General features: G+C 31.4%; 2 protein-coding genes and 1 long non-coding RNA gene across 3 annotated transcripts; 2 read left to right on the top strand and 1 right to left on the bottom strand.

Moving 5' to 3' along the window:
* Positions 4,491-5,412, top strand: LOC18594130. The gene is made up of 3 exons (XR_001928765.1): positions 4,491-4,583; positions 4,679-4,722; positions 4,942-5,412. It is a non-coding gene; the product is annotated as an uncharacterized LOC18594130 (long non-coding RNA).
* LOC18594129 lies at positions 7,685-8,345 on the top strand. Its single transcript, XM_007021594.2, has 3 exons — positions 7,685-7,803; positions 7,915-8,003; positions 8,154-8,345. Exons 1-3 carry the CDS (start codon positions 7,707-7,709, stop codon positions 8,289-8,291), a joined length of 324 nt encoding a protein of 107 aa, XP_007021656.1. The 5' UTR covers positions 7,685-7,706; the 3' UTR covers positions 8,292-8,345.
* On the bottom strand, positions 8,490-15,498 carry LOC18594128 (uncharacterized protein ycf45). Its single transcript, XM_018125157.1, has 9 exons — positions 14,879-15,498; positions 14,293-14,507; positions 13,502-13,652; positions 12,721-12,912; positions 11,040-11,202; positions 10,683-10,912; positions 10,074-10,250; positions 9,866-9,988; positions 8,490-8,981 (listed from the first exon to the last, which is right to left on the bottom strand). The coding sequence occupies exons 1-9, from the start codon at positions 15,263-15,265 to the stop codon at positions 8,679-8,681; spliced, it is 1,941 nt and encodes a 646-aa protein (XP_017980646.1). The 5' UTR covers positions 15,266-15,498; the 3' UTR covers positions 8,490-8,678.

The following is a 15,704-nucleotide window of genomic DNA, read 5'->3' as shown; positions in this document are numbered from 1 at the left end:
TGATTAATTGGTGATTAAATATATTCAAGGTTTTTTTTATTATTTGCTTAAAATTAGAAATATCGAAATTCCAAATCAGGACCCTCCCATCATACTGGTGGGGTCCTAATCGAAATTCCAAACCTAGGAAAATTTACTCGAAATTGCGACTTCTCGCGTTCCGAATGGACATCCTATCATCGATCCCAAAATGATTATTGCATTTTTCTATATATATAATTTTTACTACATTACATTCTTTATTTTCTGCACATACTTGTATGTGTATAAATTTGAGTAATTAAATATTTTATTGCTATCACATACTTAACTCATTCTTATTATTAAAACATATTTCATTTACATTTATCTACTTAACTCCTTTTGATGTAATGACCCATTTTAATACTATTTTTAGTCCTCGCTTAGGCGAATTTTTTCTATGACTAAATATCTTTTTTATACATATGTGTATTTTATATATTTCCTTTCCTAAATTAATTTTTTTTGAATTATTCAACAAAATTTTAAACACTAAATTTTCTTGGATTACAAGTGGGTAAGCCCCAATAAACAAAATCAAACCCAACAACAAGGATAGAGCTTTACTTGTTTTGGGCTCAGACTAGCCCAAGAGTGCCTTGGCTGTGAAGGGCCGCAGCAGCTCACCAAAGCCCCAGCAAGCTTCTTTCAAAACGCACAGCTTGGTGCTTCAAAAACCCTTCTAAACGACGTCGTTTTAACACTTTCTCCTTCGAAATTTTTAACTCTGAAACGACACCATTTTGAAACCCCAAAACCTAGCTATTTAAACTATTTTTCCCTCTTTCCCTCTTCACTTTCACTCTTTACTTTCTCTCTCTAAAAAATACTTTCTCTACCTTCTCTCTAGACCGTCCAACTACTCCACTTCTCCTTCTCTCTCTCTTCTCCCTCTCTCCTTTTCCTTTTAGTCAGTCGGTGACTTCTCTCTTTTTCTTTTTTTTTTAGCCGGTCGACGACTTCTTCTCTATTCCCTACAGTCGCAGATCGGCGATCCTAGATCCCAAATCTCCCTTTCTCTGTCATCAGCTCTCCTACACTCTTCATACCGTCGAAGATCAGCGAACCCAGATCCCAAATCTCCCTTTCTCTGTCGCAAATCGACAGATCTAAACCCCCAATAGTTTCCCCCTTTGTTCCGTCGACCACCCACTATCTCTCTCTCCTTTCACCGCCTGCCTACCATACCCACCAAATCACAATTTTTTTACACTACCCGAAACCACTGATTTTTCTCTCTTTTCTTTTTTTATGTGCTTTTTTTTATCTTTTGATTGATTTTGGTTTATTGTTGTTATTGTGGCTAAGGTTATTTGCTGGTAGAATTTAGGATCTTTGGATCTGATTTGTGGTTTTTGTTGTTGCTACTGTTTGAAAATGGAAATTTTTGGTTGGATCTAGACTTTTTTTTTTGAAACGTTTTCTCTCTTGTTTTTTCAAAATCTGCCCCCCTTGTTGTTGAATTTGCCTAAATTTTAAAAGATCCAGATTGTCTAAAATTTTGGATAATCTCAAGAGTGCAATCATTTGATTTTCGCAGGGCTCTTGGCACAAGCAAGCCTGAGCAAGTAGTTGGAGGTGACGAGACAGGGAGGCTGAACAAACGTTCAGTCTTTTCACTTCTCTGTTCTTTTTTTTTTAATTAATTTTTTTTAATTTTTATTTTTATTATTTTATTTTTTTTAAATGGGTGTCTACAATGTTGATATGGCATTATAACATATATACATAGTATTTTTCACCTTTTATGTTAGTGTCAAGTAAACATAAAATGACCAGTGACATTTTGACTAATAACAATTAATCAACTATTAATCTTAAGAGTCTATTTAATCCAAAATAAAAGTATATAAGTTTGATTTAACACAATAGAAGAATAATTTTTTTTTTAATTCTCTTAATACTTAAAATATAAAAAAACTGCATCAATAATATATTTTTCTATTTAAGTAAACATATTCTAACTTTTGTAAGTATAATGTTTTTTATATTTACACTTTTTTCTCTTTACCAAATCAAAACTTTAACTATTTCTTAAATATTAGTAATATTTTTTTTGTCGATGTCAATTGTTTTACTTTCTCAATATTAAATTTCCGAAATCCGACAAACTTGTACAACCAATTTATCTGACAAATAAAAGAAAAAAAATTACCTTTTAAATATTATGTAAATATATATAACATGAACTTATGTCTTGAAAGTGCTAAAGGTTGCACGCTAAAAAGCTATGAATTTAATCAAGAGGATTTGAGAATTCGGAAAATATTTCTTTAAGCTCATGGCTTATGGGATTATGGAAAGAACACCATACTTTCAAGTTTATGGCTGGAAAAGAAAATTGGTTTATTATTTTAGGTCAGATTATGTCTAACACTAACCGACTCCACATAGAAAAATTGAGCCTTTGGATCAAAGCTAATTTATAGTATATATGGCCTATAACTATAAAATATTATACTATAAAAATGTTGTTATAAGGTTGGTTTCAGATTCATTATTTGAGTTGGACAGATATTATATTTCCTCTTTTTGTTATCTATTGAGATACTGTTCAATACTTGAAAATAGTTCTAAATTATTTTTGAAAAAATTCAAATAAGTTTTTGTTTGGATCAAATAAGTGTCCTTTTACAATAATTGGAGTGAGGTTTTCCGATTTTATCCCTTAAATTATACCTTTTTAATAAATGAATGAATAAATATAGTAAAAAATTAAAATGGGGTTATTGTTTTAAAATGAAAATTTTTTCAAAGCGATAGGATTTGCATGATTTTAGCCAATGATATAGCAATTGAAAAATTAAGTCAAAAAGAGCAGAATATAAACCAAATGGATTAAATTGCCTAAAAATAATGGATCACCATTATAACGTATAATCCAAAGATATTATTATCATATCAACGAATATTAAACTTATCATGTTTATTGAATTCAAAAAATTATTGAATAGATCACCTTATCACGTTAAATATAGACTCAACAATTTATGTACAATTTTCTTAAGTAATTCTTAAAATTCATCGTTGAAGATACATATACAGGTTAAAATTTAATCATATCAATATCTCTTTATTTTTCTCAATAAATTAATTGAAGTTTTGTGAATTTTTCAACAAATAAAGTTACATATATAATATAATATATATTATATATATATATATATATACTATAGNATATATATATATATATATATATATTCTCACAATATAATCAAATTGTTGATCACTTCCTTTTTATCTAATGAAAAACTGTTGATTTCCTACAGTGAATAACGAAGGATAAGAGTCAAGGCTTTATATATTGGCAGTCTTGCTAGGAAAATTATGTTTATTTAATTACTAATAAATTTGAGAAATCATCAATAATATAATTTTTTTAATTATTTCATGCATAAATGATGGTATTTTAAAATTTTGCAAGCGGATTTATATAATTAACAAATTATTAATTTTTTGTTCAGATGTAATAGGATTTACATGTATAATTATATGTTCAGATGCAATTTATTAATTTTTTGTTTATAAATACATGGACACATGGAAATTAAATTCATAATTTGCATGATTTTATTAGGAAAATTTTAGACATAATATTTAAAAAAGCTCTTAAATTATTCAAAAAAGTTCAAATAAGTTCTTATATTTTTATTGTATTCAATCGAGCTATTATATTTTTGAACCTAATAAGTTATTGTAAAATAAATCCCTATGATTAATAATTAACTTAATTAAAATACTATTTATCATTATATATTCATGACATTAGTCTGGCGTTCTAACATATCATAATTAATGATAATATAACATGCTAGCATATCATAATTGATCATGACGTGACATGCTAATTTGATATTATACATAACAATGTGTTATTTTTCAGCCTCTACATCAACGTCATTTTAGTGTCATATAGATATAAACTGATAAGTGGTATTTTAACTAATGATAATTAGTCAATTATTAATCATAATGGTTTTTTTGATTGAAAATAAAAATACATGAACTTGATTGAATGCAATAAAAAATAAAAATTTATTTGAATTTTCTTAAATAATTTAAAAACTTAATTGAGTATTATGCCAAAATTTTATAATTCAACTACGCATGCAAAATTAAAAATCAAAGCAAGAGAATTTATATGGAAGGAATGGATTGAAAATTAATTACTTTGGGGAGAGTATTAAATGGAAAATATATGTATATATATAAATGGCAAAACCTATGTTCTTGCTAGAATGAGGTGGAAAAAGATTTACATCAGAAATTGCACAAAGAAATAAATGTTAAAAGAAGGGGTAAGATTGGGGTAAAAGTAACTTACCAAACTTTTTAATAGTAACCACCAGAACTAAAAGGAAACCATTTTACTATTTTTGGTATTGCCAAACTAACTTGCCTTGTACAAATTCAATGTTCCTTCATAAATGACAGAGAGCAGACAGCTATAAGATGGGGTTGGTAATTGCAAAAGAATTGCTTATTGCCAATTCTCATGGATTCCGGTTGGTTGGTTTTGTTATTGGCAATTTCTCTCCAGTTATTCATCCTCTTCAATACAGGTTTTCATGCTGTCTTCTGATTTTCTTGCTTTTTCTTATTGATGGTATTTGTCACTTTAATGATCACTAAAGCATTATTATCATAAAATGTTTAGGTGTTGCAAGAAAAATTCCCTACAAAAGCTCACTGAAAATCTGAGTAAGTCTACGAAATTATTTATATGTATGTATTTTACGTGGTAGAGTTGTTTTGCTGTCACGATCTATTGAGGTTCAATTCTTTGTTATTTTGATTCATAAAAAATATATGTATATATTTTATGTACATAATTTTAATATTTGAATGTTTAATTTAATAATAAATAACTTTTTAATTTAAAGAGTTACTCATTGACTTTGTGCATGTTTTATAAGACAGGAAGGTGATGCTGCTGCTGCTACAATAGTTCCATTGGGTAAACCTCCAAGGCCACTGGTCAGGGAAGGGTCAGGCCCCCACATTAATCCACTTCCTCCGCCGCCGCCGCCTTCTGCTGCAATAGATTCATTGCATAAACCTCCAAAGCCACCGGTCAGGAAAGGGTCAGGCCCTCTCATTTATCCACTTCCTCTGCCGCCGCCGCCGCTGCCATCAGTGTTGATGTAACTTAATCTATCCTAATTTCCTCAAGTCAAAGGATGAACAATGTTCTCTTAATATTTAATTTGAAATTACTGTTGCTTCATATGAAATGTTGTTCATTTTTGCTGCAGAACAGTTTATGGACAACATTTGCATAATTTGGTAAGATAAAAACCTTTTTCTCTTATCTTTTTTTTATTATTATTATTTACTTGGTTTGGTTTGTATTCCCGATAGTCCGGTACATTGAAATGCAAAAGAGAAAGTTTAAAAAATAAATGATTTTTGAAGGAAAACAATATATGTGAATAGATGGAAATACACTTTCCTTTCATCTTTTTATTGAAATTATTAATTTAGTTGACAAGAAATGAAAAATAAACTAATTCATTGTGTGACACAAAGTGGAGATACAATAAATATAAATAAATATTTTCTTACCATAGTTAAATTGTTGACTTCCTTTTTCACTTATTGAAAACAGATGGTTTCTGCATATGCCACGACATCATTATTTCTCTATGAAAAATTAATATAATAAGATGAGTAATATTCATGTTTATAATTTTTTTTCAAAATCTCTTATTTTCTTTATAAGAGCTTAAGGTACATTATTTATACTAAGCTTTTTGACTCATTTATTAGTGCATTATCTCCGATCTAAAGAGTAGGGTTTGAATCTCTTTTTTCTCAATTATATTAAAAAAAAAACTTAAAGTACATTACATACTTCCTTTTGAAACGTTTGATATCATTTTGTCACAAATCATGGATTTTTATTAAGATGTGCAGCACTCACACTTATATTAAAGCATTTGATATTATTTGCTTGATGTGAGTTTAAAATACCGAACGTACTTCCTTTTGAAACACTTGATATCATTTTGTCACGGATACATTATTGTCTCTTCAAAAAGTTAATCTAATAGGGTGTACAACGTCCACACTTATAACTGTTCTAAGATTTGATAAAAAATTGAAACATGTATTATATTATCTATGATTAGAATCTCTAAATATCTCAATCTCTAAAAATCAAGAATCAAGCAAAAGTTTAAGATGCAATTTACTATTTTTTTTATATATAAATATATGGACACATGGACATAAAATCTACTAATTTTTGGTTATGGAAAAGAAGCAGGAAGAGAGGGTGAATTGATTCAAAGATCTTCATAATTTGCATGATTTTATTAGGAAAAGTTTATAATTAAATTAGACATGCAAGATTAAAAATCAAGGCAAGATAAAATATATGAATGGAATCCATTTGAAAATTACTTTGGGAGTATTAAATGCAAAATATATGTATATATGACCTATTAAATGGCATACAGTAAGGTTTATATATACAAAGTCAAAGCCAGCAAAACTACCTTACGGATTATAGAAGAGCCATTCGTATGATTGAGACAATGCAAAACAAGATTTTTTTTATCACATATGTTTAATTTAAATTTATATATTATTAATGTAAATGTATAGAATTAACGTAAAATATATCATATTTTTAATTTGAATTTGTATATTCTTAATCTAAATGTATAAGAATTAACATAAAATGTTGTATTTTAATAATTTAAATGAAAAATCAATTTTTTATATTTTTAATATATGTTCAAATAATTTGTATCCTTTCAAATTAGTTAGTAAGATTTCTAACATAATAAATTAAAAAATTTTATGCTGTAAAATTAAAATTGGTAAACCACTAATGTAAAGAAAAAGGATGCAAAAAACATATTATTAAAATTATCTTGTTTATATTATTAACATAAATATATAAAAATTGACGTAAAATTTCTAATCAATCATTTTTAAACAAAAAAATTACTAAGATCTCAAGAAGGTGGAACTCAACCATTGGTTGGATCACATCTTCTGGCCATCACTTCCAGAATGCCATCAGGACAGATCAGGTCTGAATGTTAATGATATGTATATTACTATTAAATATTAATGTTACTTATAATTATATAATTATAAAGTTAACATTAAATTGGATAATTCTTTTTATCTTTAAATTATAATATAACATTAAAATATTTGAAAGTAATAAATTTAACCAAATTAAAGTAATTAAATATAATGTTTAATGTCAAAAATAATATTTTTATATTTTAACTTAAAAGTGTGAGACTAAAAATAAAAATTACATAATATTTAACATAAAATAGATAAGGTTATATACTACACACATTATTTAGTTGTTAACCTATTTTACAAGTTTTTTGTTATTTTTTTTTTATTATTTGACTTTACAATAAGGTCAGTCTTATCATAATCGTTGTTGATTTACATAGAAATGACACAAAGAAATAAATGTTAAGGATACGATAGGATTCGGTTATGTAATAATAAACAATAATAACCACAAAATTACAAGCAAAAACATTTTATTTTTGGTATTGCCAAAATAATTCCCTTTTCTTTTCTTTTGTTCCCAAAAATTAGGCTTAGTTTCTTCTTTTGGGTATTGTACATGTTGAATGTACCTTCATAAAATGATAGAGGTCAGACTGCTATAAAATGGGGGTACTACTGTGTTTTTCTACTGGCAAATGAAAAAGAATTGCTTATTTCCAATTCCCATGGGTTCCAAATGGTTGGTTTTGTTATTGGCAATTTCTCTCCAGTTATTCATGCTCTTCAATACAGGTAGAGTCATGCTGTCTTCTGACTTAATTTCTTGCATTCAAAGCAATTCTCTTATTGATGGTACTTGTCACTTTAATGATCACTAAAGAATTGTTATTGTAATATGTTCAGGTACCAAAGCAAGAGTTTTCAAAGGCGATCATCTACATGTGTCGAGAAATATTGATATTAAGATTGATGAAACCGTCATGAAAACTTTTGTAAATTAATCAAATTTTGTATGTACATGAACGCGTATACACACACACATATATATATATATATATATATATATATATATATATATTATTTAATTTTATATTTGATANATATATATATATATTATTTATTTTGATATCTTGTTCTAACAGGAAAACAATGGTGCCGTAGTCGATCCTCTGGAGAATCCTCCGAGGCCACCGGAGAGCCATGGCCCCCCTGGTCAGATAAATCCAGTTCCACCTCCGAAATTTATCTTTAGTCAGACCTATGTTGAAGATAGCGATTAATAGAACTTGAAAACCAGTTTATGATCTTCAATATATAAATAAAAATTAAGTTTCTTGCAGTTCTTTTGGTACATATTCCTTCACTTCTCTATTTATATCTTTGCATACGACAATGGAACTGTTGGGATTTGCTTTTGCCGTAGTTCCAAACGGATCAACCATCAACAGATTTACATTAGTTAAAGAAAGAGAAAGAGATCAAAGAATCCAGATAATCAACCATGTAATGATATTCCAGTCATTTCGTTTTTCTGATATTAAGACATCCAACAGAAACCAGCAAAATCTAAAGGAATGCATTGCAGGCCTCCATGCAAGAACATGTGAAGCTGCTAGAAAACTAACGACTGTGGCAATGTTCAATGTATGACACATGCTGACGACTAATTAATCAGGCAGGAGAGGTAACCTGTCCACACTGCGTGGGGAACCATTTGCGCCGTAACTGCCAAAATTGTCACCCTCATTTGCATCAATGTTCTCACTTGAGTTCTCGACGTCCTCACTCGTTGTAAGCTGAAATGGGAGGACACGTAGACGTACCTCTGACCCTTTGACAACTTTCTCTGACTGTAGTTGGTATTTCTGAATGAGCTCTACTTGTACAGACATAATGTGGGGCGGTCTCGAGAGTAGTTCCACAGGTTTCCCTTTCAGGATTACTACCTGTTCAATGGCTATTCTTGCCTCCTGTAATGTAGAGAACAAATTTAAGGAGTGCAATTGTATGGGAGTACAATGAACTGATTTGATGCATATCTACAGGGATGGACTGCCCCCATTGAAAAATAAACTTCTCATTAACCTATTTGAAGGTTTCTGGAAAAATGATTGGTAAACCTGCTCAAAAGTATATTCTGGCTAAACCTGAACCACTAGAACTTGCATATCCATAGATAAGGAAACCAGGCAGCAGACCATCTCTCAAATCAAGGGCATACGCACCAAAACTTGCAAGTATTTTCATAAGCAAAAGGTCAGCTTAAAGATATTCTTAAATTAGATAAAGTTAGTTTACCTTATGTTCGCTTCAAATGAATGTAAAGGAGTAATACTCCTAATTTATTTTTCTTCTGTTGTTATTCACATAGATTTTTGTAATATGAAAGTGTTTCAATTTTATGACGATAGTAAAAAATATGGTCATAAAATGAAACACTCCACTCTAAGTGCTTTTCTTATTTTCATTTCCTGTTTTAAATTTTACTTTAGTTTATTATCTCAATGTAATAATAAAGAATATTTGTTTTACTGTAGTATAAAAAGTTATGCACGTAAAATGATTTTTCTTACTCTAGGTGCTTCTCCGAAACTTTCTTATGATCACGATTTAGGTCTCCTCCTTTGTACTTTTTATTTCGTAATTAATAAAATTTAATAGGATAGTTGGACCCTGCGTGAATTTTCAGCATAAAAAAAAAATAAAAAAACCCTAAACCACTAGAAAGGGCTGAAAGAGATTACAGAACAAAGTTCTAATCACTCTCTTGCAAGCTGTAACCATTCCACTTGCAAAAGTTATACTTCCTTTTAGAGAGCATAAACTTTTAACAGGAAAAAGTATCAGTCTTTACCTCTAAGGCATCAACCTTCTCCAAAATATTCATTTCATCTTCTGATCCAGGATTCTTCAATCTATATGGATAACCATGTTTTAATGCCTCTATGGCTTTTGTTATCTGCATCAATGAGCTTGTCTACAAGAAAAGAAACAACTGATTCACACCAGAACTTTGATGATGTGGAAGTACAACTGACACTAACCAAGAAGGTAGTATTCACCTTGGCCACGTAGACAGGTATGTGATGAGATCTAGCTGCAGCTTGAATCCCAGAGTTCTTCCTAAGCTTTGAAAGCAGAGCAAGAATTGCATTTGCCTCACTGATATTATCAGTTAATTGAACTGCAGCATCCATTTTCAACTTTTTAAGTCCTTGTATCACACTTGCCTCTGGGATCTAGAATAACTGATCATTCTGTCAGTTCCATATGTAATACTTTCACATTATTTAAAACTGCTGCAACTACTGACAATCAGAACTAAGAGAGCTTTGACTGAGACATTATATCTTTATGATTTTGATGACATTTGTTATCACATTACATGTCATGTCTATATAAATATCCAAACACAAATGACTAAAGTGGCTATTAAAACTAATAAAATATCATGCAGTCAAATCTATTGAGCATAAGTTAAAAGGTCGTTTGACTTAGCTTTGAACCCATCAACATCTAGGTCATACCTAGTTAATCAAAACTAGGATTTGAGTGAACATTACAGGTAATGTCAAATACTGAATACATGTTAACTTCATAAACTCACTAAACACAACCTTAAATTATAAATCAAAATGGCAACGTTAACGTATGATGTTGAGATGACTTACCCCATAGACATACAAACGAAGTAAAGCCCAGTCTTCCAAAGAATCCTCAGCCATGTTTGAAGAAAGTTCAGGAGGTAATTGATTATTGCCAATTTTTCCATCGCTAATCTCTAGTAGATCTCGAGCAACTACTACATCTTTCTTGTCAGAGCTGATATCAGTAGAAGTCTGTGAGGTCACTTCTAGCCCCTGAGAGTTCATCTTACGGATTTCAACACAAGGAAAATGACCTTCACACCAGAGAAAGAACGACATACACCAATGCATCACCAATGTCTGAAAATATCCTGGATTGCCCTCTTTGATTTTTCTAGGAACCCACTATAAATAATAATAATTTTAAAAAAAAAAACCCACCAGAGAGAACAGCGTCAACTGTTGCTTCAAGGCAGCGGTGAACACGTAACTCAGTCTTAGAAACAATCTCCACACCACAACTAAATGTTGATGGACCTTTCCTCTCCAGCACAGTTTTCTGGACACCCCTTCGATTTGCTTCTTCATCCCCTAGAGTCACACTCTGAAAAACTATTTATTTAATAATGAACCTATAACAAATTATATTCTCAGACAGTATAATGATCACAGAAGTTTCCAGTATTTCAAGATAAAATTATGAAAACATAAAAATATCTTTGCATTGGTGAAATGAGAAAGGACAAGAATAAATCATGTGTTAGTAACCAAAATTTGCACTCAACAAAAAAACAGCAGGTAAAGAACAAAATTATAAGTGCAATGGATGATAACTCACGCATAAAAAGCAGCTTTGCTTGTTTACCATTTTATACCCACATGTTGAACTTAAGCATATCACAGATTTACTGTGAAAAGATTTTGTCAGAATTTGTTACAATATAATTCCGCGACAGAAATGCTTAACACTGCAACAAGAAACGTGCATTTAATTAAAAATGAGAAAGACACGCAGAAAGATGCGGCATCCTTTGAGGATGGAGGATATCGTAGCATACAACTGTATATGAAACTTCATGAGCCTCGATACCTTACATCTTACAATAAAGTTTGTTACATTGAGCTGGTGAGAAATAAAGAATTTCTCCTAGCTCCAGTGCCTTGATACCTCTTTACACTGTTACCTCACTTATTCATTTCAAGTGTTTCATTCCCCCATACCAAAGTCATATTTGTACTAGATGATTAGTTGACCATGCAACAGATCTATCATCTATCAACAAAAGCAAAGAAAAGATCTAATTGGATCATAGGGAGCTCATCTTGCTTATTTCTCAAGTAAAATGTCAAAAAAACCAGTTGCAAAATGCTGATAGATTCCCTTCGTTCTTTTGTTTTTTACATTCATGTTTTTTAAATTCATGTTCTGCGTTTAGGAAAGAAACAATATCACTGCATTAACTTAGTCATCAAAGTAAGCATGTCCATCAACCAAAATAGTACTCATAACCAGAATAGAATGAGTGACCATGAAATTTCACATTCAGGACATAACTTTTCCATGTACCAAAAACAAATTTTCAACAAGTTGTAGCATAAGACAAAATTTTAGTGAAAAGTTACCTTAATACATCAGTCAATAAAAGAATCCTTCCTAAACAAATTGTTAGTAAGCTTTCTAAAAGTCAATGAACAGAGAAGAAAAATTATGATAAAGGATGGATGCAACAGGTTGAACTAAGGGTTGGACTGTATATCTTGCAAAGGCTTGAGATGGTACAATCAACAATGTCTGATTCCATATATCTGAAATACAATTGCTCAATCAATTATAGCTTCTGAACGTATTCAATCAATCAGCTGTAGCAACCGCTGCATAACCTTCAATACTAAGACATATAGCAGCACACTTGTACTTCAACAAATCTTCTAGTGAAATATTCTAAGGCATGTGACATAGAGACCATCAGGGCATAAACGCACCAATGCAGTTTATTTTTAAGCATTTAACAGTATCTGCACTGACACCTATACTGATGATCTTAAAAGGCTTGGAATAAAGATGCCAGCAACCCTGCTACTCAGTAAATAATTAACACTGGTCTCAATGCAGCTACCTCACCTGTATTCCCCCAATAAGGATCTCTAGTGAAGGATTCATTATTAAATTCTCAATGGTTACTCCATGAGCAGTGGCAACTAGCTGAATTCCACGTTGTGCAATTGTGCATGCAGCCATTGCCTCAAGTTTTGTTCCGATTTCATCAATCACGATCACTTGTGGCATATGATTTTCAACTGCTTCTATCAATACCTGCATTATATAAAATTGTACAATTTAACTGTGGGGACAAATGCATTTGGTGGGTCCTTCTATCACTGAAGACAAGTGGTAAAGGATAGGACAAACTAGGGGAGAACTTGAGGTAAAAAGTGAACTGATCTAAAGAAAAAATTTAAAGTGGTGGTAGGTAGAAATGATTGATTTAACATATGGCAATTGCAGAATATTCTTAATTTATGCATGTGGGCTCCTCTAATTTCTAGGATTCCGACATCCATAAGTCTTAACAGAAAAAATTTATTTGCATTATGCTGGATGAATTGGGCTAATGATGGCACATATCAGTGCACCACAAAATTAATTACCTCTAAAGGTTTTAGAAGAAAAACTGAGTTTTTGACCTAGAAATATGTTTATGAACACAGCTGTAGGAAGTCCTACTGACCAAGGACGTACAGTAGGAAAAGTAGAAAAAGCTTATTTACAGAATGTAAGCAAATTACTTTAATAACCATAACATATTGCAAGTGACATTTTTTCGACATCATGACATCAACATAAATAAATTTCCATAATTAACCAGAGAGGATAGATGAGATCATCCACTACCAGCTCCTACCTTATGTTGCATATCAGAGTCAGGGACTTGCATTCTCCGAGCATTACCAATTCCAGCATGTGGTATATCGCCATCCCCACCTATCTCATTGGAGGTGTCAACAATCATCACACGTTTCTTGTATTCATTTGCAAGCATCCTAGCTATATCCCTGCCAATTTTGAGAAATTTAGGTTATCCTAGCAATGCCATTGGAAAGATTCCACCATGAGTAGCCAAAACTGCAACTTTTGGAACAGCAGAGATAAAACAAATAAACCCTCACTAAAAATATATTCAAACAACAAAATCATATATATAAATGATCAGACTAAGTGTAGGAGTGTACATGCAAATGCATTTCCAGCATTAAGACAAAAAAAGACAGCCTATTGTCTGCATAGATTTTAAAACTCTTTCGGTACAATGGGATTTAACATGTTCACTGAGTCAAAAGATTTGAAAGCCGTTACTAATCTAACAATAATAATTTTGGACTAACATGCTCAAAAGTACCAGTTTAAGTCTTGAGAGCAGCCACTATTAGTAAAACTAGTAAAGGAGAGGAACAATTCCACTTGACTCCTCTCAGGACCTTACTTCAGCAAGGACCATGACGAAGTATGACCAGTTTACTAATATAAGAATTTAGAGAATTCTATTGAGTAAAGAGATACTAACTTGCTAATTAGTTAGAATTGAGTGTTTGACATGCACAAAATCAACTTTGCAAGAACTGAACAATGAGAACAGAAAAAGGCAGTCCTAGTGATGCAACATTATCAAATAGGTATGAGATAGAAACGGCTAACCTGATAATTGTTGTTTTCCCCACTCCCGGAGGACCAATGAGAAGCAAGGAAGCCCCATCTTGAACTAAATCTCTCAATAAATCAGCACTTCCCGATATTGCCCTACCAACACGACAAGTTAAACCAATAATTGTGCCTTTCCGATTCCTGATTGCACTAATGCGATGTAATGTTCGGCTGATGCCTGCTCGATTGTCGATGGCAAAGTCACCAACCTGCAATTTTGGTGCTAGGAAGCAGTAAACATGATTCCACACTACAGCCCAGTAGTCAAAAATAAGGGATAATCCATGCTCCAGCAAATGAAAGAGGTCATAGCTCAAGTAAGAATATTGTTAAAAGGATGCAAGCAACACCCTTCTTTTAAAACTATATTCATTTTTTAACGTGTCCAATTCAACAAGAAAAAAAATTTTATTTTCTCTCCCCTCAATTACCATCCTCTACTTTTCATGACATTGATGAGTCATTCATGAACACACTTCAGTGAGGAAAAAGAAGAAAAAAGAAACTCCTTAATTACCATCCAAAGCATTTATCAACAATTTTATTATGCAAATAACCACAAAAACATATATATATTCACCTGAGTAGTAGCATGCTCAATATCCTGAACTGTGATTGGACAATCGGATAATACAAAATCCCCTGACGGAAATCTAGCCAAAGGTTTCCTGCCTAAATCCATAACCACTTCAATCAACTCACGTAGCTGTTCATGTTCACTGATTCTGCTTCTCATTTCCTCTGGTAACAGAGCCAAAAGGCGGCCCAATTCCACGTCATACTCATCCTCCAAAGAAGAAGAAGAACAAGCAGGGGATTTTATTGGATACCCAGAAATTCTTGTGGTGAAAAAGTTTGTAAAAAGTTGGTTTCGCGAGAAATTAAGAGGAAAAAATTGGGTTTTGAAGTGGGGTTTTAATTCAGTGATTAAAGGAGACGGGTAGCGAAACAGAGAAAAACAGAACATCTGTTAAAAGTTCTTTTGCTTTTCCCTCTTTGGCGGGAAAAAACTTGCAGGGTGTTTCAGAGGATTTAACATTTATTTCCTCTTTTTACTTAATTTCATAGGATTTTCATAATTTGTTTATGGTTTTTGTAGTAAGAAAAAAAGATGAGAAACGTTTTCCTTTTTCTCTCTCTTTTTGGTGATAAACAGAGTCAAAAATAATACCAACCACAAATTTTCATGCATTTAAAAGTGAGAAGGAAAACCAGGGCAAAAGAATAATTCCATTTATATGCTCTAGGAATCATATTGTAATTATGGGTTAGTGAGCAAAGTTTCATGTATGAATGACCTTTTCCTAACCACTCAATAGAAATCCATGGAAATTTGGGGCTTGGCCTGATGGTCATAGTAGGAGACAAACCCATTTCAATTACTGTACTTGGGCTTTGCCCTTAAT

The sequence above is a fragment of the Theobroma cacao genome, chromosome 7, assembly GCF_000208745.1.
Source record: "Theobroma cacao cultivar B97-61/B2 chromosome 7, Criollo_cocoa_genome_V2, whole genome shotgun sequence".
In the NCBI taxonomy this organism is placed as follows: Eukaryota; Viridiplantae; Streptophyta; class Magnoliopsida; order Malvales; family Malvaceae; genus Theobroma; species Theobroma cacao.
Note: the sequence above shows the minus strand (reverse complement) of the source record. Positions and strands in the feature narration are given on the sequence as shown.